This window comes from Tachyglossus aculeatus, chromosome 22 (genome assembly GCF_015852505.1).
Source record: "Tachyglossus aculeatus isolate mTacAcu1 chromosome 22, mTacAcu1.pri, whole genome shotgun sequence".
Classification (NCBI taxonomy): domain Eukaryota; kingdom Metazoa; phylum Chordata; class Mammalia; order Monotremata; family Tachyglossidae; genus Tachyglossus; species Tachyglossus aculeatus.
In genome coordinates this window covers 3,262,949-3,281,810 of record NC_052087.1, presented here as the reverse complement: position 1 = coordinate 3,281,810, position 18,862 = coordinate 3,262,949, and the positions used below count along the sequence as shown (strand labels likewise).

Sequence of the window (18,862 nt, the reverse complement as noted above, 5' to 3'; positions counted from 1 at the left end):
TGCCCACATCCTGTCTCTGATTTGGAATGCCCTCCCTCCTCATATCCAGCAGACAAATACTAGCCCCCCATCTTCAAAGCCTTATTGAAGGCACATCAATCAATCAATCAATCATATTTATTGAGCACCTACTGTGTGCAGAGCACTGTACTAAGCGCTTGGGAAGTACAAGGCAACATATAGAGACAGTCCCTACCCAACAGTGGGCTCACAGTCTAAAAGGGGGTGACAGAGAACAAAACCAAACATACTAACAAAATAAAATAAATAGAATAGATATGCACAAGTAAAATAAATAAATAAATAAATAAATAAATAGAGTAATAAATAGACCTTTCTTGACAAAGCCCTCCTTTCTTCTTCTCCCTCTCTCTTCTGGGTCCCCCTGACTTGCTACTTTTTTCTTTCTCCCTCCCAGCCCACAGCACTTATGTCCATATCTGTAATTTATTTCTATTATTATTATTATTAATAATAATAATGTCATTTGTTAAGCACTTACTATGTGCAAAGCACTGTTCTAAGCGCTGGGGAGGTTACAAGATGATCAGGTTGTTCCATGGGGGGCTCACAGTCTTAATCCCCATTTTACAGATGAGGGAACTGAGGCTCAGAGAAGTTAAGTGACTTGCCCCAAGTCACACAGCTGACAACCGGTGGAGCCGGGGTTTGAACCTAAGAAAGCTGAAGAGGTAGGCTGTCAGAATCCACTAGGGAAAGATCATATCTCCTCCAAGAGCCCTTCCCAAATTAAGCCCTCTTTTCATTTAGTCATTTATTCAGTTGTATTTATGGAGTGTTTGCTGTGTGCAGAGCACTGTACTAAGTGCTTGGGAAAGTACAATATAACAATAAACAGTGACAATCCCACAACGGGTTTATAGTCTAGAGGGGACTCCTTGTCCCTCTGTGTTGTCTCTGTACTTGGCTCTGTGACCTTTGAGCATTGTACGTTCAATGCCACCCTCAGCCCCATAGCACTTATGCACCTATCTATAAATTATACATTACAAACGATGAATTATTATTATTGTCATTAATATTAATAATTATTGTTATTAATATTATTTTCCCCCTCTAGACCCACTGCCAGCCAACAGGGGGAACAATCCCTTGGAACAGTTGTGAGGACTTCGGGGACTGTTGGGCAAAATCCCTGCTAACAGCTGTTGAAACACCGGCACGGTTGTGATTGTTCAAATCAGAAGAGAATGGAGGAACTACAAATGGCCACTAACTCCTGGGGCAGCATCAGAGGGAGTAGGGGGTGGCCATCTGGAGAAGGCCCATTTTGGACACCATCCTCCTAAGGTCCCAAGTGATGCCCGTGTTAGTAGGGTCAAGTTGCACATCTCTGGTGGGTGGGTGGGAGTCTCCTCCACCTCCCACCCTCTTATCCAGAGCCCCAGGGCTACAGACCCTCAAGCACCTGTGTCGAGGTTGATTTGCCTGATTATTGTTACTGGTGTGGCACTGTCCTCTTCTTTCCACTCCACCGCTTTCATTCATTCAGTCATATATATTGAGAGTTTACTATGTGCAGAGTACTGTACTAAGTTCTTGGGAGAGTACAATACAACAATAAACAGACACATTCCCTGGCCACAGCGAGCTTGCATTCTTGGTGGGTGGGGAGGGGAGGGGCGGAATAGACATCAATATAAACACTGCCGGCTAAGGGCTATGTCTTAATGATCATCCTTGTATCTTTGCCAGCACTCAGTACAGTGCTTTTTTAAAAAAAAAAATTGTGTTTGTTAAGCGCTTACTAAGTATTAAGGCACGGTACTAAGCTCTGGGGTAGATACAAGGTAATCAGGTTGGCCACAGTCCAGGTGTCACATGGAGCTCGTAGTCTTAATCCCCATTTTGCAGGTGAAGGAACTGAGGCTCAGAGAAGCGAAATGACTTGCCCAAGGTCTTTCAGTCAACACGTGGAACTGGGACTAGAACCCAGATCCTCTGACTCCTCTGACTCTGACTCCAGGCCTGTGTTCTATCCACTACGCTGCTTTTCACGCTGTGTGACACAAAAAGCATTTAACCCATGCAATACCCAATCTCCTTCCACTTCAGCCTCTATTCTGGTTGGCAAATTCCCTCAGGTGGAAATTACCGAGGACTTATGGGGATGCCTGACTCCAGTCTGCCCTTGTTTGGGGAAGGATTCACCCCAGGAGCCTCTCATTCTTCCTCTAGATTGTAAGCTCATTGTGGACAGGGAACATGTCTACTAACTGTCGTACTGTACTCTCCCAGGCGCTTAGTATGGTGCTCTGCTCAGAGTAAGTGCTCAATAAATACCACGGATGTTGATGATGATTGATGTCAGGGTTGGAAGCGGGGGCTGCGTTGAGTCTGACTATAGCTAGCTCCCTCCCGCACCGTACCCCTCCCCACCCCATCCCTGATCAGGAGGCCGACTCAGCAGACAGTGATACCACTCTGGCTGGAGCGAAGACCCTCTGGCCAGGCTGGGCATCCACCCCTGCCCTGAGCATTTCTGACCATAAACCCGCCCACCCTCACCTCCTGGCTTGCCCAGCCCTGCCCTGCTCAGCCTTGCCCACACCTGCCCTACTCCGTTCTGCCCAGCCTGGCCCTGCCCTGCCCCGCTGGGGAGGGAGAGTGTGTCTGTTGATCCCAGAAAAGCATCCAGACCCAGGAGAGGCTGAGCAGAAGGCAGGACTTCCATGCCCCTCCACCCCCAGTGCAAGTTTTCTAGGGGTCCCCACTTCAGCGCAGAAGCGACGGTCCGGAAGATCAGAAAATAGATTTTATTTTAACATCTGAAGCACAAACATTGCCATGGCTTGGGCCCCGGGACACCTCAGCTCCAAGACACTTGGCTCTAGGGCTTGGCAAACTGCTTCCAGGGCCTGAGGTTGGACCCCACACGGGGGAGGGCTAGGCCTGTCACACACCAGGTGTCCCGGATACTGGCGAAAAGATTTCGGGGAGGGGTGGGGTGAGGGAGTGAGAGGACTAAGGCCATCTAGGCTGGGGGAGCATCAGGTCCTGCCACAACAACAGGGTGAGCTGGGTAAAACTGGGGGGGTCCCTGCAGAGCCCAAGGAGTACCCTGGAGCAGGACAGGGCTGGGAAGGGCTGGTCAGTGGGTGGCAGAGCAGGACAGGGCAGAGGTGGGCAGGGCTGAGTAGAGCAGGGCAGGAGAGAGGTGGCAGCGGTAAGTAGAGCAGGACAGGGGTGGGCAGGGCTGAGCAGGACAGGCCTGGGCCGGCCAGGAGGTAAGGGTGGGCAGGGTTGGGATCAGGAATGGTCAGGGCAGGGGGTAAGAGTGGGTGGGGCTGAGGGCGGGGATGGGCAGGTGAGGGGACGGGGTGGGCAAGACCGGTGAGGTCTGACATCCTGGCCTCTAGGCCTCGGCCTCAGCCCCAGAGAAAATCAGGGGATAAATTCCCTGCGCTTAGACTCAGCTCAGGGGTGGGGAGTGACCGGGTGGCTCCAGGGAATCCTTATTCCCGGAGCCCCGCAGGGATGGGTCAGGGCCCTGTCAGTCTCGTCCCAGCAGGAGGGCTCTGGGGGATGGCAGTGGGCGGGGGGTGGGGTGCCCAAGGGCAGCGGGCAGCCTAGGTCCCTTGCATGTCGATGGGCAAAAAAAGCACAGTGGCAGCAGTGGCAGGAGAAGTGGGCCTCAGTGCAGGGAGGTGCCCCCCGCCTTCAGTAGCACTGGTGTCCCAGGGGGCGGCCCATAGGTTTCCCCAAGTTCCCCAGCTCCTCCCCACCATTGGGATCCCTGGCTGTGCCCTCTGTGCCCCGCAGTGTCCAACCACTCTCAGGGCAAGGTGCCCAACAACCCCTCACTGCCCCTGGCTGAGCCTGGAGGAGGGGGTGGAAGCCAGAGAGGGAGAGGAGGCACAGCAGTAGCGGTCAGCTGAGTCCCTGAGCCTCCAGGACCCCACCCCGATCCACACCGTTAGCTGTCTGGTCATCACCGGCAAGGGCTTGGGAGTCAGAGGATGTGGGTTCTAATCCCGGCTCCACCGCTTGTCTGCTGTGTGACCTTGGGAAAGTCACCTAACATCTCTGTTCCTCAGTTACCTTATCTGTAAAATGGGGATGAAGACTGTGAGCCCTACGTGGGACCACCTGATTACCTTGTAACTACCCCAGGGCTCAAAACAGGGCTTGGCACATAGTAAGCGCTCAGCAAATTCCATCATTGCTAGTATTAGTGTTAACGCTGAGGCCTTTCAGCTTACTGCAGGCTACTCGGCGTTCCCCTGGACAGCCCTGAACCCCGGGGCTCACGCCGGACTGGGGCCGGGCCCTTCCCCACCTGTGAACTCAGGCACTGAAGCGGACCGGGACCTCCAACCCCTCGATCCCCCAGACCCTTGGGCTTTTCCAGTGGCTCTGGAGGCTTGGCCGAGGGTGCAGGGAAATCTGCTGGGCCCATTTGGGATCCGCCTCCAAGAGAGGGTGTCCAACAGCAGGTTGTCCAGGGCCTGGGCGGTCAGTGGATCCAGCCCGGCAGGTCCTTGTGGCCTGGCATGTCCTGGTGGGCAGATCAGGGGCACGGGGCCTCAGGGTCAGTGGCGGAGTCGGGCGGCAGGTGGTGGAAGAGCAGCCTCAGCCCATCGGCCGGGTGGACGATGGGGATGGTGTGCATATCTGGGAAGGCGGGTGTGGCCAGCTCCCAGCGCGCCGTGCGCACCAGCTCGACGGCCAGCAGCTTGAGCATGGTGCGGGCCAGCTCCTGGCCCAGGCAGCTCCGCACTCCACCGCCAAACGGGATGTAGTGGAAGCGGCCGGGGCCCCGGCCTCCCTCCGGCGTACGTGGGCCAAACCGCTCTGGGTCGAAGCCGTCCGGGGGGCTGTGGTACACGGCGGCCATCTCGTGCGTGTCCCGGATGCTGTACATCACGCTCCAGCCCTGCGGGACCTGATAGCCCTGCGAATGTGGGGCCATGGAGGAGAGGGGAACAAGGGACAGGGTAGGATGGGAGGATAGGGAGAGGACACAGGAGGTTGAGAGAGAGGAAGAGGAGGATAGAGTAGAGAGGAGGAGAAGGACAGGGAGAGAGGAAGAAGAGGACAAGGGGGGGGAAGAAGAGGATGGGGAGAGAGGAAGAGGAGGATGAGGAGGATGGGGGGCAGGGGAGAAGAGGATGGGGCAAGGAAGTCAGGGAACAAGGGACAGGAGGACAGGAGAGAACGAGGAAGAGGAGGATGGGGAGAGATGAAGAGGATGGGGGAGAGAGGAAGAGGAGGACAGAGGACCAGAAAGGATAGGACACAGGGAGAGGTCACAGGAGGACAGGAGAGAGAGGAAGAGGAGGACGGGAGACAGGAAATGATGAGGTGAGAGGAATAGGAGGACAGAGGACAGAGGACAGGAGACAGAAGAAGAGGACAGGGGAGAAGAGGTCAGAATGACAGAAAGATGGGGAGAGGAGGACAGAGTAATATGGGAGACGACAGGGAAGAGGACAGAAGGACAGGGATAGGGGAGAGGAGGACAGAGGACAGGGGAGAGGAGGACAGGAGGACAGGGACAGGGGAGAGGAGGGCAGGGGATGAGAAGAGGAGAACAGGGGACAGGGAGGACAGGGGAGAGGAGGTCAGAAGGAGAGGGACAGGGAAGAGGACAGGGGAGAGGAAAAGAGGAGGACAGGGAGAGAAAGACAGGGGGTAGGGGAGAGGACAGAGGAGAAGAGGCCGGGGAGAGGAAAAGAGGAGGACAGGGGACAGGGAGGACAGGGACGAGGGGGTCAGGGGAGAGGAGCAAAAGGGCAAGACAATCAGCCCTGCAAACGCCGGACCCTGCGGAGGGGTGCAGTACTCAGTACTAAGCCCTCGGGGCAGGGCAATGGGTTGGACTCATTCATTCAATTGTATTTATTGAGCGCTTCTTGTGTGCAGAGCACTGTACTAAGCGCTTGGAAAGTACAATTCAGCAATAGAGACAATCCCTGCCCACTGCAGGCTTACAATCTAGAGGGACTCTCCCTTCACCTCGCCCCCCACGCCACGGCCCGTGACATCACGAGGGACGCCCAGGGCCCGTGACATCACGATGCAGCCCCTGGGCCCACTTACATCCAGCTCGAAGGTCCGCAGCGCGGTGCGGTAGCCGCCGGACACGGGGGGCAGCAGGCGCAGCACCTCCTTGACCACCCAGTCCAAGTAGCGCAGGCGGCCCAGCTGGTCCAGGCTCAGGTCAGGAGGGCAGCGGCAGGTGGCCTCCTCGGCTTGGTGGGCAGGGGTCTCAACCGAGCCCCTCTGCCCCTGGCCTGGGCCCGCCTCGGACAGCCGGGGGCAGGTCCCGGGGTCTCTGGGGTCCGCCAGCTGCCGGTCACCCGGCCGGGCTCGCCCATCCCTGGGCGGCTCCAGGCAGGGGCAGGGGCGAGGGCAGGGGCAGGGGCACCTCCTGCCCAGCTGGTGGGCACTCAGCTCCTGCCGGATCCTGCTCACGGCGGCCGGGTGCTGCAGCAGTAGCAGGACCAGAGACGTGCTGGCACTGGCCGTGGTGAAGAAGGCTGCGAACATCAGCTCCACCGCCGACTCCTGCGGCCGGAGAGGTCAGGGGTCAGGGGGTGGGGGAGGGGAAACGGGACAATGTGCCCACCCCCACCTCCCCGCCTCAGTCTGCGCTATAGCGGGGCTGCCCACGCCACCCACCCACCCTCCGGGGGTGACCAGGCCCATCTACACCGGTGTCCGAGAGGAAATGACCCAGGTGGGCAACAAGCAACCAGTTGGCCAGGGGGCGAGGCGGAATAACACCCTCTCGGTTTTAAGCGGGAGAGAAACCTCTCTCCGCCCGGCACTGGACTTTCCACCGGGCCTGTGGTCAGTGCTCGGGGAGACACCCTGGGTGGTCCAAAGAGAAGGGGCAGAGAAGGGGAAGGCGGGATGAGAGGATTGAGGGCAGGGACGAGGGACTGGCAGCCGCGGAGGGGAAGAGGCCAAAGGGCAAGCCAAAGGACGAGGGCCTCTGAGCCAGTCCTCGGTACTCCAAGCCCCCCAGCAGCGTTCCCTGGACAAGGGTGCACACTAGCCTGGCCCAGCCTGGCCCCAAGGACCTTGAGCTCCTGCATGGTGACCTCCCGGCCCTGCTCCCGAGCGCTGATGATGATCAAGTCCAGCGCATCGCTGGGGCCCGCTCCGGGGCCCGGCCCTGCCTGCAGCTTCTCGGCGATGGCAGCCTCCATGTGCTCATGCAGCCGGTCCCGTGCACGGATGCCCTGTGGGGCCGGGCCCAGGGGAGGTCAGGATGGTCATTGTCTGGGGACAGGAGCGTCTAGGGCCTGGGGGAGGCCTGGGTGATCCGTGTCCGGGCCCAGGAGTCCGAGAGGCCCAGGGGAGGGTGAGGTGGTCGATGTCCGAGGCCCAGGGGAGGCCGGGGTCGTCAGTGTATGGGACCAGGAGACCATGGGAACAGGGGAGGCCGGAGTGGTCAGTGTCCAGGCCCAGGAGTTCGAGGGGCCCAGGGGAGGGTGAGGTGGTCAGTGTCCGGGGCCCAGGGGAGGCTGGGGTGGTCAGTGTCCAGGGCCAGAAGTCCGAGAGGCCCGGGGGAGGCTGGGGTGGTCAGTGTCTGGGGACAGGAGTGTCTAGGGCCCAGGGGAGTCTGGGGTGGTCAGTGTCTGGGGACAGGAGTCTGTGAGGCCCAGGGGAGGCCAGGGTGGTCTTGTCTGGTGCCCAGGGGAGGTCGAGTGTGGTCAGTGCCTGGGGCCAGGAATCCGAGCAGTCCAGGGAGGCCAGAGTGGCCCCCAGTGTCTGGGGCCCAGGGGAGGCCGGGGTGGTCAGTGTCAGGGGCCAAGAGTCCCTGGGGCCCAGTGGAGGTCAGCGTGGTCAGTGTCTGGGGCCCAGGGGAGACTGGGGTTGACAGTGTCCAAGGCCAGGAGTCCACAGGGACAGGGGAGGCTGGGGTGGTCAGTGTCCGGGGCCAGGAGTGTCTGGCACCCAGAGGAGGCCAGGGTGGTCAGTGTCCTGGGCCCAGGGGAGGCTGGGGTGAGGCTACCTTGCGCAGCCCACTGAAGGGCAGGTCCAGCGGCAGGGAGAAGAGGTTTTCTACTAGCTGCTCGAAGGTGCGGGCCAGCTCCGCACAGCGCCGCTCCTCCAGCCGCAGCCCCAGCAGGACGCGCGCCGCGATGCGGAAAGTCAGCGCCTTGGTGGCGGCGAACACAGCCACGGGCCCCGCCGCCCCACACCAGCCGCGGAGCTCCCGCCGCAGCGCGGCCTGGATGGGGGGCAGGTAGCTCTCCAGGGCAGAGCGGCTGAACACCTGAGACAGGACCTGTGGGCGACACCACCCCACCAGGCCCGATGGACCGGGCAGGGCCGGACCGGCTCTCACCCAGAGCCCAGGGGCTGCTGGGCTCTCACTCAGCATGGGATGGGCCTGGCTATCGCTCAGAGTGGGATGGGACTGGCTCTCACTTTCTCAGCGCGGATGGGGCTGGCCCTCACTCAACACAGATGGGATTGGGTCTCACTCAACGTGGGAAGGGACTGACTCTCACTCAGCGCGGGATGGGACTGGTTCTCACACAACCCGGGATGGGACTGGCTCTCAACCCGGATGAGCCTGGGCTCTCACTCAGCACCGGATGGGACTGGTTCTCTCAGTGTGCATGGGCCTCGGTCTCAGAATGGATGGGGCTGGCTGTCACTCAACACAGATGGGATTGGGTCTCTCACTCAACGTGGGAATGGACTGATTCTCAATGCGGGATGGAACTGGTTCTCACTCAACATGGGAAGGGACTGGCTCTCACTCAGCGTGGGATGGGACTGGTTCTCAACGTGGGACGGGACTGACTCACACTCAGCGTACTTGGGCCTGGGTCTCAGCACGGATGAGGCTGGCTCTCACTCAACATAGATGGGATTGGGTCTCACTCAGGATGGATGGGCCTGGGTCTCGGCATGGGATGGGGCTGGCTCTCACTGAGCGTGGGATGGGACTTGTTCTCACTCAACGCAGTATGGGACTGGCTCTTAACCCAGATGAGCCTGGGCTCTCACTCAGCACGGGATGGGACTGATTCTCACTCAGCTGGCATGGGACTGGTTCTCTCTCAGCGTGCATGGCCCTGGGTCTCAGAACGGATGGGGCTGGCTCTATTTATTACTCTACTTATTTTACTTGTACATATTTACTAGTCTATATATTTTGTTAATGATGTGCATTTAGCTTTAATTCTATTTGTTCTGACGACTTGACACCTGTCCACATGTTTTGTCTTGTTGTCTGTCTCCCCCTTCTAGACTGTGAGCCTGTTGTTGGGTAGGGACCATCTCTGTACGTTGCCAACTTATACTTCCCAAGCGCTTAGTCCAGTGCTCAGCACACAGTAAGCGCTCAATAAATACGACTAAATGAATGAATGAATGGCTCTCACAGCACGGGATGGGGCTGGCTCTCATTCAATGCAGGATGGGACTGGCTGCTGGCTGTCACGTAATGCAGGATGGGACTGGCTGCTGGCTCTCACTTAATGCGGGATGGGACTGGCTCTCACTCAATGCGGGATAGGCCTGGATCTCACTCAGCTGTCATGGGACTGATTCTCACTCAGCGTGCATGAGCCTGTGTATCAGCGCGGATGGGGCTGGTTCTCACTCAAACACAGATGGGTTTGGGTCTCACTCAGCGTGGACAGGCCTGGGTGTCAGCGCAGGATGGGGCTGGCTCTCACTCAGCTTGGGATGGGACTGGTTCTCCCTCAACGCAGGAAGGGACTAACTCTCACTCAGTGAGGGATGGGACTGGTTCTCACTCAACGCGGGATGGGACTGGCTCTCAACCTGGATGAGCCTGGGTTCTCACTCCGTACGGGATAGAACTGGCTGTCACTCAGCTGGCATGGGACTGGTTCTCTCTCAGCGTGCATGGGCCTGGGTCTTAGCGCGGATGGGGCTGGCTCTCAGCACGGGAGGGGACTGGCTCTCACTCAACATGGGATGGGACTGGTTCTCACTCAACACGGGATGGGACTGGCTCTCACTCAATGCAGGATGGGGATCGGCTCTCACTCAACATGGGTTGGGCCTGGCTCTCAACGCAGATGGGATTAGGTCTCACTCAGAACCCATTGGCCTGGGTCTCAGCGCGGATGGGTCCGGCTCTCACTCAACGCGGATGGGACTGGCCTTGACTAAGGAGGGAGGAGCCCGGGTCCCCCTCCTCGTGGGTCAGGGTCTCGCCCCCCCCCCCCCCAGCCCGGGTCCCCCAAGGCCTCCCCCACCGACGTCGAGAACGAGGTGGGTCCCGGGCATCAGGGGCGTTGGGCGTGCTGGTTGGGGCTCACCCTGCGGCGCTGGCGGTGCGGCTCCCCGACGGCGCCGAGGAGCGTGTGGGGTCCGAGCAGGATGCGGGCGCTGCGGGGCCAGTGGCTGCGGACCAGGCGGTGCTCGCCCAGCAGGATGGTGCGCACGTGCTGGGCGCCGCTCACCCGGATCACCGGCCGGCCCAGCAGGTGTGTCTTGAAGACCGGCCCGTAGCGCTGCCGCCGGGACCTCTGGTAGCGGGAGCCCTGCAGCAGGGGTGGACCTCCCTCAGCACGGGCCAGCCCTGACCTCTGACCCCTGAGCGAGCCCGCGGACCCAAAGCAGCCAGCGCAGCCATTCTAGCCTGGGAGCCTGTTGGTGGGTAGGGACCGTCTCTATGAGTCCCCGATTTGTACTTCCCAAGCTCTCAGCACGGTGCTCTGCACACAGTAAGCACTCAATAAATACGACAATGAATAGCTCTATAATTCTATTTATCTACTTGCTTTCTTTTGCTGTCTGTCTCTCCCCTCTAGACTGAGAGCCCGTTGTTGGGTAGGGATCATCTCTATGTGTTCCCGATTTTCACTCTCCCAAGCACTTAGCACAGTGCTCTGCACACAGTAAGTGCTCAATAAATACGATTGAATGAATAGATCTATAATTCTGTTTATCTACTTGCTTTGTTTTGCTGTCTGCCTCCCCCTTCTAGACTGGGAGCCCGTTGTTGGGTAGGGACCGTCTCTATTTGTTGCCAACTTGTACTTCCCAAGCGCTTAGTACAGTGCTCTGCACACAGTAAGTGCTCAATAAATACAATTGAACGAATGAATGAATGAATGGAGCCCGCACACCCTCTGACTCCCGGGACCCCCAGACCCCCGGGATCCCCCCGGACCTGAAGTATCCAGGAAAGGCCAACCAAGGAGCCCACATGCCCTCTGACCCCCCACCCCCACCCCAGACCTAGGCTGTTGTAGGGGAGGGACCGTCTCTGTTGCCCATTTGTACTTCCCAAGCGCTTAGCACAGTGCTCTGCACACAGTAAGCGCTCAGTAAATACGATTGAACGACTGCAGCATCCAGTGCAAGACCTCCCCGAGAAGCAGCTTGGCTCAGTGGAAAGGACACGGGTTTTGGAGTCAGGGGTCAGGGGTTCAAAGCCCGGCTCCGCCAACCGTCAGCTGGGCGACTTTGGGCAAGTCACTTAACTTCTCTGGGCCTCAGTTATCTCATCTGTAAAACGGGGATGAAGACTGTGAGCCCCCCGTGGGACAGCCTGATCGCCTTGTAACTTCCCCAGCGCTTAGAACAGCGCTTTGCACATAGTAAGGGCTGAACACATGCCATGCAAAGAACGGAAAGGGCCAGCCCAGCCTGCCGACAGGCCCCTGGGACCCCCCGGGACCCCCCGGTACCCCCCGGGAGGGCCCCCCCGGACCTGAAGCATCCAGTGCAGGGTCTCTCCGAGGAAGGGCCACCCCATGGAGCCCGGCGGGAGGGGCAGCGGGCAGGCGGGGTCCCGGCTGAGCGCCCAGCGCAGGGCCCAGAGGTGCCGGGCCAGGCCGGCCAGGCCGAGCAGCAGCCCCGCGCCCAGCAGCCCCGCCCCCGCCGCCGCCGCCGCCCACGGCCACATCGTCCTCCCCGCGCACCGGAGAGGATGCGGGGACCGGCGGGGAGGATGCGGGGAGGATGCGGGGACCCGTTTGGAGCGGGGACCGACGGGGAGCGGGAAGGATGCGGGGACCGGGGGGAAGCGGGGAGGATGCGGGGTCCGGCGGGGAACGGGAAGGATGCGGGGACCGGAGGGGAGCGAGGAGGATGCGGGGAGGATGCGGGGACCCGTTTGGAGCGGGGACCGACGGGGAGCGGGAAGGATGCGGGGACCGGGGGGAAGCGGGGAGGATGCGGGGACTGGCGGGGAGCGAGGGCGATCCGGGAAGGACGCGGGGACCGGTTTGGAGCGGGAACCGGCGGGGAGCGGGGAGGATGTGGGGACCGGTGGGAAGCGGGGAGGATGCGGGGACCGGGAAGGATGCGGGGACCGGTGGGAAGCGGAGAGGATGCGGGGACCGGCGGGGAACGGGAAGGATGCGGAGACCGGAGGGGAGCAAGGAGGATGCGGGGACCCGTTTGGAGCGGGGAGGATGCGGGGAGCGGGAAGGATGCGGGGAGAATGCGGGGACCGCCGGGAACGGGAAGGATGCGGGGACCGGTGGGAAGCGGCACGGATGCGGGGACCGGAGGGGAGAGAGGAGGATGCGGGGAGGATGAGGGGACCGGCGACGATGCGGGGACCGGAGGGGAACGGGAAGGATGCGGGAAGGATGCGGGGACAGGCGGGGAGCAGGGGCCGGCGGGGAGCGAGGAGGATGCGGGGAGGATGCGGGGACAGGTGGGAAGCGGAAAGGATGCGGGGACCGGCGGGGACCGGAGACGATGCGGGGACCGGCGGGGAGTTGAGAGAATGGGGGAACCGATGGGGAGCGAGGACCGGCTGGGAGCGGGGTGGATGCGGGGACCGGTCGGGATTGGGAAAGTTGCGGGGAGGATACGGGGACCGGTGGGGAGCGGGAAGGATGCGGGGACCGGCGAGGAGGATGAGGGGACCGGTGGGGAGCTGGGAGGATGCGGGGACCGGCGGGGAGCGGGAAGGATGCGGGGACCGGTAGAAAGCGGGGAGGATGCGGGGAGGACGCGGGGACCGGAGGGAAGCGGAGACTGGCAGAGGACGGAGACGCTGCGGGGACCGGCGGGAAGCAGGGACGATGCGGGGACCGGCAGGGAGCAGTGAGAAGTGGGGAGGATGCGGGGACCGTCGGGGAGGCTGCGGGGAGTCCCCGGAGAGCAGAGACGTCTTGGAGGCCGGCGGGGAGCGGAGACGATGCGGGGAGGCCGGTGGGACACGGAGACGAGGCGGGGTCCGGTGGGGAGCAACGTGCGGGGTCACCCGGTGGGGCTGAGGCAAGGGCCCGGGGCCGGGAGGCCCTGCGGGGGTCGGTCCGCCCGGGCTGCGGCCATAACGGTGCCCGAGCCCCCTGACCCTTAAATAGCGCGGCCAGGTCCGGGCCCGGCCCGTCCCGTCCCGTCCCGGCCGGCCCAGGTGACGTGGGGCCAACGCTAGCCCGGGCCGGATTGGTGGCCCAGGCTGGGCCACCTCTGGGGAGGGGGCGGAGCGATGGCCAGGCCCGGCATGTGTCCACCCACCCACCCACCCACCCACTGCCACCCCCTTCCTCTCCGGGCCCGCCCACCCACCCCCACCCAAGGGCCGGGGCCACCCACCCGGGCTCCGGACCCTCCCTCCGAGACCCCAGGTGCCAACGGGCCGGCCGGGGATGGCCACCACCACATCCACCTTTCACACTTCACGGGTCGCCCGGTCACCCTGGGGTTTTATTTTAGTCAATTTCTTTTTTTTTGTTTTCCTCCACATGAAAAAGCCACCGCTGGAGTGTTTACAATATACAAAATAGTATTCGATTACTCAAAAATACCTACAAATGGTATTTACTATTGGGGGGGGTGTTTCCAGGGGGCCGGACCTGCACACCCCAAAACCCGAGCTTTGCCTCCAATCTGTGGGGGCGGGTCTGGACCCCCTTCTCCAGGGGAGGGGGAAGAGGAGGGGGTGCGGTTGGTGGGGGAGGGGGAGAGAGAGGAAGGGCGATGGGGATGTTGCTCTCAGCGCAGTCCCGTCTGGTATGGAGGGGCTGGCCCCCCTAGGCGTGTTGGGACATCCCGTTCGCTAAGGTTCTCAGCTGCTTCACCACCGTCTCGATTAACTTCTGCTTGTCTCGGTCATTCTTCCTGAACTGGGCAAATATATTGTTCTTTTTGTAAGGATCCTTCATTCTGGAAAACACAAGGGTGGCCCCGGAGAAAAGCGTGAACATGGCAGCAGTACCATTTCTAAAGCAGCATGCCCAGTGGATAGGGGAGCAGCATGGATTCACGGAGAAAGCACAGGCTTGGGGAGGTAAAAGAAACTTGAGTTCTAATCCCACTTGTCTGCTGTGTGATCCTGGGCAAATCATTTCTCTGTGCCTCCTTTACCTCATCTGTTCAACGGGGATGAAAACTGTGGGACGAGGGCTGCGTCCAACCTGATTATCTCGTATCCACCCCAGCACTTAGGGACAGTGCCTGGCGTGTAGTTAAGTACTTAACCAGGAAGAAAAAAATCCAAGAGTCAAAATGCAACACACTCTGCGGCTTGCTGTCTATGCTCTGACCTTAATCTCTGTGCTCTGCTTTTCAAGCACGCATCCTATGAACGTCGAGTAAACTTGCAAAAATCCCTTGACACAAAGTTTCTCACCCAACAACTTTTTAATAACATCTTCAGGAAAAGACTTTCATCTTACGCAACCCTCTAAATGAATAATTTTAAGTGTGAATTTGCTTTTAGACCATTAAATGTGTTAGTGGGATTATTTTGGAATTGAATGAAATGCGCAGAAATACATACCCACTACGGACTCTGCTAACGACACTGCCAGCAAGTCCAAGTCAAAGGAAAAAGAGTTATTAGACCCGCTTTAAAAGCACGGCCTTTTACTTAGAGGATTCCTTCCTCTATTCTAAATTATGACTGATCAAAATCTGAAATGGGCCATAATTCCTGTTCATTCTCTCAAGTAAACTGTCCTCCCGAAAAACTGAAATGAGAGAAAACACAGGTCTTTCAAAACTTCCCTCCGAACGGAATACGGTGCAGTGTGGATTCACCCAGATCTCAGGCATTCAGCAAAGTGAGCTGGTGGCCAACGGCCCCTCTCTCCAGGTGGGAAACAGAAGTTGGGTCGGTTGGCGTTTGGAAATGAAAGAGACACTGGTGGTCCACACTGAATAGGTGGCAGGCTCATCTCCTCAACTTTTCCCTGTCCCGGCCCCACCGTATTTCCCCTATTTCCCCTGTGGCTTCGACTGTGTTCAAAAGCAAAGACACCCGGCATTAGCCAACTCCAGCCCACTCACTCCATCCACGAAATCCATGGGCCGTTCCAGGATGACAGCAAGTCAGCCCTCCCCTCCGTCCCAACACCGGCTCTTCAGGGAGGACCCTCCCAAACCCCAGTTTTACAGTTTATGCCATTCAACCCACCCTCCCTCCCAGAAATTACCTGGGTCTCCGCTCTGCCCCTGATCCTACGTGGCACCCTATTTCCTCAAAAGAAGGCTCACCTTTCCAAAATGGCGAGGGCAGTGCTGGGGTTGACTCGTAAGTACTTAGAAGTTGGTTGTCCATAGTCCGCTAGGTAAGTAGACCAGTCCCACACCATAAAGAGATCCAGGAGCTAAAAGGAATGCAACAAACGTCTTCTATCAAACCCGTTTTTAATATTATCTGGCTTTCTCACAATTTGCTGGGAGAGGACTGAGTCTTGCTGGTGACCAAGCAGATTTTCAACATTTCCTTCACAGTCAGCACCTGTCATAATATTCATTCAATCGTATTTATTGAGCGCTTACAGTGTGCAGAGCACTGTACTAAGCGCTCGGGAATGAACACTACAGCAATACGGAGAGACAATCCCTGCCCACTGGGGTCATCTTTCTTCTTGTCTAAGGATTAAAAATGATACCAAAGGTCGAATTTAATCATTTGAGAACTGACTTCAGATAAAGTACACTGCAGAATTACACAATTTTATCAAAATCCTTTATACGTATGTGCACGGCGATTTCATTTCTATGAGATTTCATTTCAGGTTGTCTTCAACTTGGGACACCTGCCCTCTCCCCCATTAAAAAAGATTGGCGGTTAACTACGGCTTAGACAGAACTTCAACAAATTTTAAAATTCAATCTCTTTTCTAGATAAAGAGTTTAATCTTTCAAAGAAACAGGTTGCTACTAGGTAACTTAAACCAGAAACTCAGATAATCACCACTGAGAGCATTAAACAGCTCCAACTTAATTTCCCGGGGTGGTAGTCGCGGTGTTATTGTGAAGGGAGACTTTCAGGACTCTGCTTGTTAACTGTGGAGAATCTTTTTTGTATAAACAAAAATTTTTAAAAAAAAACTATTTCCCCCTCAGATTCTTAGGACTATTTTGCATTATTATCTCCAGCTATAGCTGTTCTCAAATATGAAAATAATCTTTTAAAAGCAAATGTAACGTCTACAGTAAAGTACCAAACTCCTTATCCGCCTCTAAACCCCTAATCCCCCTTAAGCCATTTAAAACCCATTTCCTATCCCCGTTTGAATGGTTTCAGAAAGCTAAATAACTTACCTACTACCTTTACTCAAGCTGAGCGTTTTTCTTTACCTACTGCTAAAGTAGGGGACTTCTTGCGGTCAGAGGCGGGAGGCCACCCTGCATTTGTGCTTCTGCCATGGAAGCTGACCAACCTGCTGACTTGGGAAAGGATGGGGCCTGCTCACGGGGCTGAAGCCATCCCGAGGGAAACCTACAATTAACAGGTTCTTCCCTGGGAAAGCCCCAGGATTCGGTGTCTCCTCTTGTCTTTCACCATCCCATTTGCAACAGATGCTTAGATACTTTCTCGCGAAATGCCCGGATCCGTTTACTGGAGCTGTTAGGTGGAGCTACCCTCAACTCCACTTTCTATTCCCTGGAAGACGGAAAACACGCCACAGGAGGTGCCAGCCAAAACCACGGGGGCTGAAATTCACCTAGGATATCTTTAAAGGAAACTTGGCCTTGCAAATTCAGTTCCTCTTTACACAGACTCATGCAACCACACACACGAACACACACAGTTAGTCACGGCTGGAGAAACCTCAGATTTTTGGGTGTTGAGACTGTTCCAGGGTGATTTTTTTTTTTTTTTTTGGACCAACTCTTTGTCCAGGTCTCGCTGAATGGCTCCCTCTGGTCAGTGATGATGTCTGGGGAAACTGACATGAAATGTCTCTCGGACCAGCTCCCCTCGCAGTTACCTCCAGGCCGGCTTGCAACTACACACACTCTTTGGTCCAGGACAACTGACCCCTGTGTTTTCTGAGAAGCTGTCTTTAAGGGATTTTTAAGGGGGAGAAACTAACTTTGGTTGCAGTATCTAGCTGGCCAAAGATCGGAGAAATGTCAAAGCATACAGAAGCTGACATAGATTGGCTGTCACAGCAGGGAGGATCTTGAGGAGTGAACCCCCGCTCCTAATGGGAGAGGAGCTGAAACTGGTTTCTGTCACTTCCCCCAAAAGAACTGGTATCCAACCACTACAGGAAGTATAGACCTGAGTTGACTTTCCTCGCTAAGACCCCAAGGCCACTGGAGCACCTACCTTGGCTTCAAATAGTCCCGCCTGGACCAAAATTCACCTAACAAACTGTGTGCATTTACTGTAGCCTGCAAGTTCCCTCTAGACTGTAAACGAGTTGTGGGCAGGGAACCTGTCTCCCAAATCTGTTATACTGTCCTCTCCCAAGTGCTTAGTAGAGTGCTCTGCACACATTAAGAGCTCAATGATTGATTACAGATACACAATCTCCCAACACCTACGCTCTCCTTCGCTCCATTCCTAACAAACCAGGAGGAGTTTTAGCTCTCACGGCATCAATCATAATCCTAATTCAGGTACACCTACTTCCTACCTCCCAACGAGGGTTAACCTTTCACAGACCTGCCCAAATTCTTTTGTGAATCCTCATCACCGACTTACTAACGCTATCGAATCGGAGGTCAATCAGTCAAGCAACCTTTACTCTCACTGGTCCATATTCGCTTCAATCCTCTACTTCCTCTTGATTACAATGTTTATTCCCCTTATAGGGTTGGTAGAAAATAATCTCTCAAAATGAGAGCCTAAGTCACTTAAATAAAATTTTGGTCTTGCAAGCCAAACCTGAGGATAAAACCTACTCCTAAGGTCTCAGAAAGAGAGAGCTAGAACCCTTATCGTCAACTCCCAAAGCTGAAATTGTAAATAAACTACCTTCCATATTCTTCAGACCAGGAGGGCTTAGTGAACATTCTATAAACCTCGTGCATTCACCTTATATCCACATTTATAATGCTGCATGTACTCTAAATCATTAATATCACATATAATAATAATAATTATGGTATTTGTTAAGTGCTTACTATGTACCCAGCACTGTTCTAAGCACTTAGGTAGACACAAGGTAATCAGGGTATCCCATGTGGGGCTCACAGACTTAATCCCCATTGTACAGATATGGTAACTGAGGCCCAGTGAAGTGACTTGCCCAAAGTCACACAGCTGACAAGTGGCGGAGGCGGAATTAGAACTCAGGTCCTTCTGACTCCCAGGGCAGTGCTCTTTCCACTAGGCCATGCTGCCTCTCTACCACTGATTGATCATGCTGTTTCTCTACCACAGCTCTTAGCATAGTGCTTGGCACATCATAAGCACTCAACAATAATTACTATTAGCGCCACCCTCTGAAATTGGAGACTGGGATGTCTTTGAACAAACAAGCCCCAGGAACTAGGGACCATACAGTGTGAAAGCTGTCCTTCGTCCTCTAAGCTGTCATCACTGGTTGGGGAAGTTTACCTACATGTGTGAGCATGGTTGAAAAGGCTGATATAGTCCTGAAATAATAATAATAATAATAATAATAATAATAATAATAATAATAATAGTAATAATAATAATAATAATGGGATCTGTTAAGCACTCACT

General features: G+C 56.6%; 3 protein-coding genes across 5 annotated transcripts in view; 1 reads left to right on the top strand and 2 right to left on the bottom strand.

Moving 5' to 3' along the window:
- Nucleotides 1–4,124: 4,124 nt before the first annotated feature.
- Nucleotides 4,125–11,875, bottom strand: LOC119943462 (cytochrome P450 26C1). The gene is made up of 6 exons (XM_038764450.1): nt 11,658–11,875; nt 10,281–10,557; nt 7,988–8,263; nt 7,050–7,211; nt 6,064–6,531; nt 4,125–4,915 (listed from the first exon to the last, which is right to left on the bottom strand). The coding sequence occupies exons 1-6, from the start codon at nt 11,873–11,875 to the stop codon at nt 4,532–4,534; spliced, it is 1,785 nt and encodes a 594-aa protein (XP_038620378.1). The 3' UTR covers nt 4,125–4,531.
- Nucleotides 11,876–11,899: 24 nt separating this feature from the next.
- On the top strand, nt 11,900–13,033 carry LOC119943461 (golgin subfamily A member 6-like protein 2). The gene has a single exon (XM_038764449.1). The coding sequence runs from the start codon at nt 11,900–11,902 to the stop codon at nt 13,031–13,033; it is 1,134 nt and encodes a 377-aa protein (XP_038620377.1).
- Nucleotides 13,034–13,602: 569 nt separating this feature from the next.
- Nucleotides 13,603–18,862, bottom strand: part of EXOC6 (exocyst complex component 6) — a 179,028-nt gene continuing 173,768 nt past the window's right edge. Inside the window, exons 22-23 of one of the 3 annotated variants that reach the window (XM_038764352.1) lie at nt 15,427–15,539; nt 13,603–14,094 (exon numbers count right to left, since the gene is read on the bottom strand). In XM_038764352.1, coding sequence (XP_038620280.1) covers nt 13,962–14,094; nt 15,427–15,539 — 246 coding nt within the window. In that variant the 3' untranslated portion in view covers nt 13,603–13,961. The remainder of the gene's footprint in view (nt 14,095–15,426; nt 15,540–18,862) is intronic. The other 2 variants (XM_038764354.1, XM_038764353.1) reach the window with 2 other exon arrangements.

Excerpts from the sequence above, each read along its gene's own strand:
- LOC119943462 (XM_038764450.1), bottom strand. The coding sequence starts at position 11,875 with ATGTGGCCGTGGGCGGCGGCGGCGGCGGGGGCGGGGCTGCTGGGCGCG. Across the intron at positions 10,558-11,657 it reads CGGGGGGGCCCTCCCGGGGG|GGGTCAGAGGTCAGGGCTGG; the intron begins GTACCGGGGGGT and ends GGGCTCGCTCAG. Across the intron at positions 4,916-6,063 it reads TGCGGACCTTCGAGCTGGAT|GGCTATCAGGTCCCGCAGGG; the intron begins GTAAGTGGGCCC and ends CCACATTCGCAG.
- LOC119943461 (XM_038764449.1), top strand. The coding sequence starts at position 11,900 with ATGCGGGGACCGGCGGGGAGGATGCGGGGAGGATGCGGGGACCCGTTT.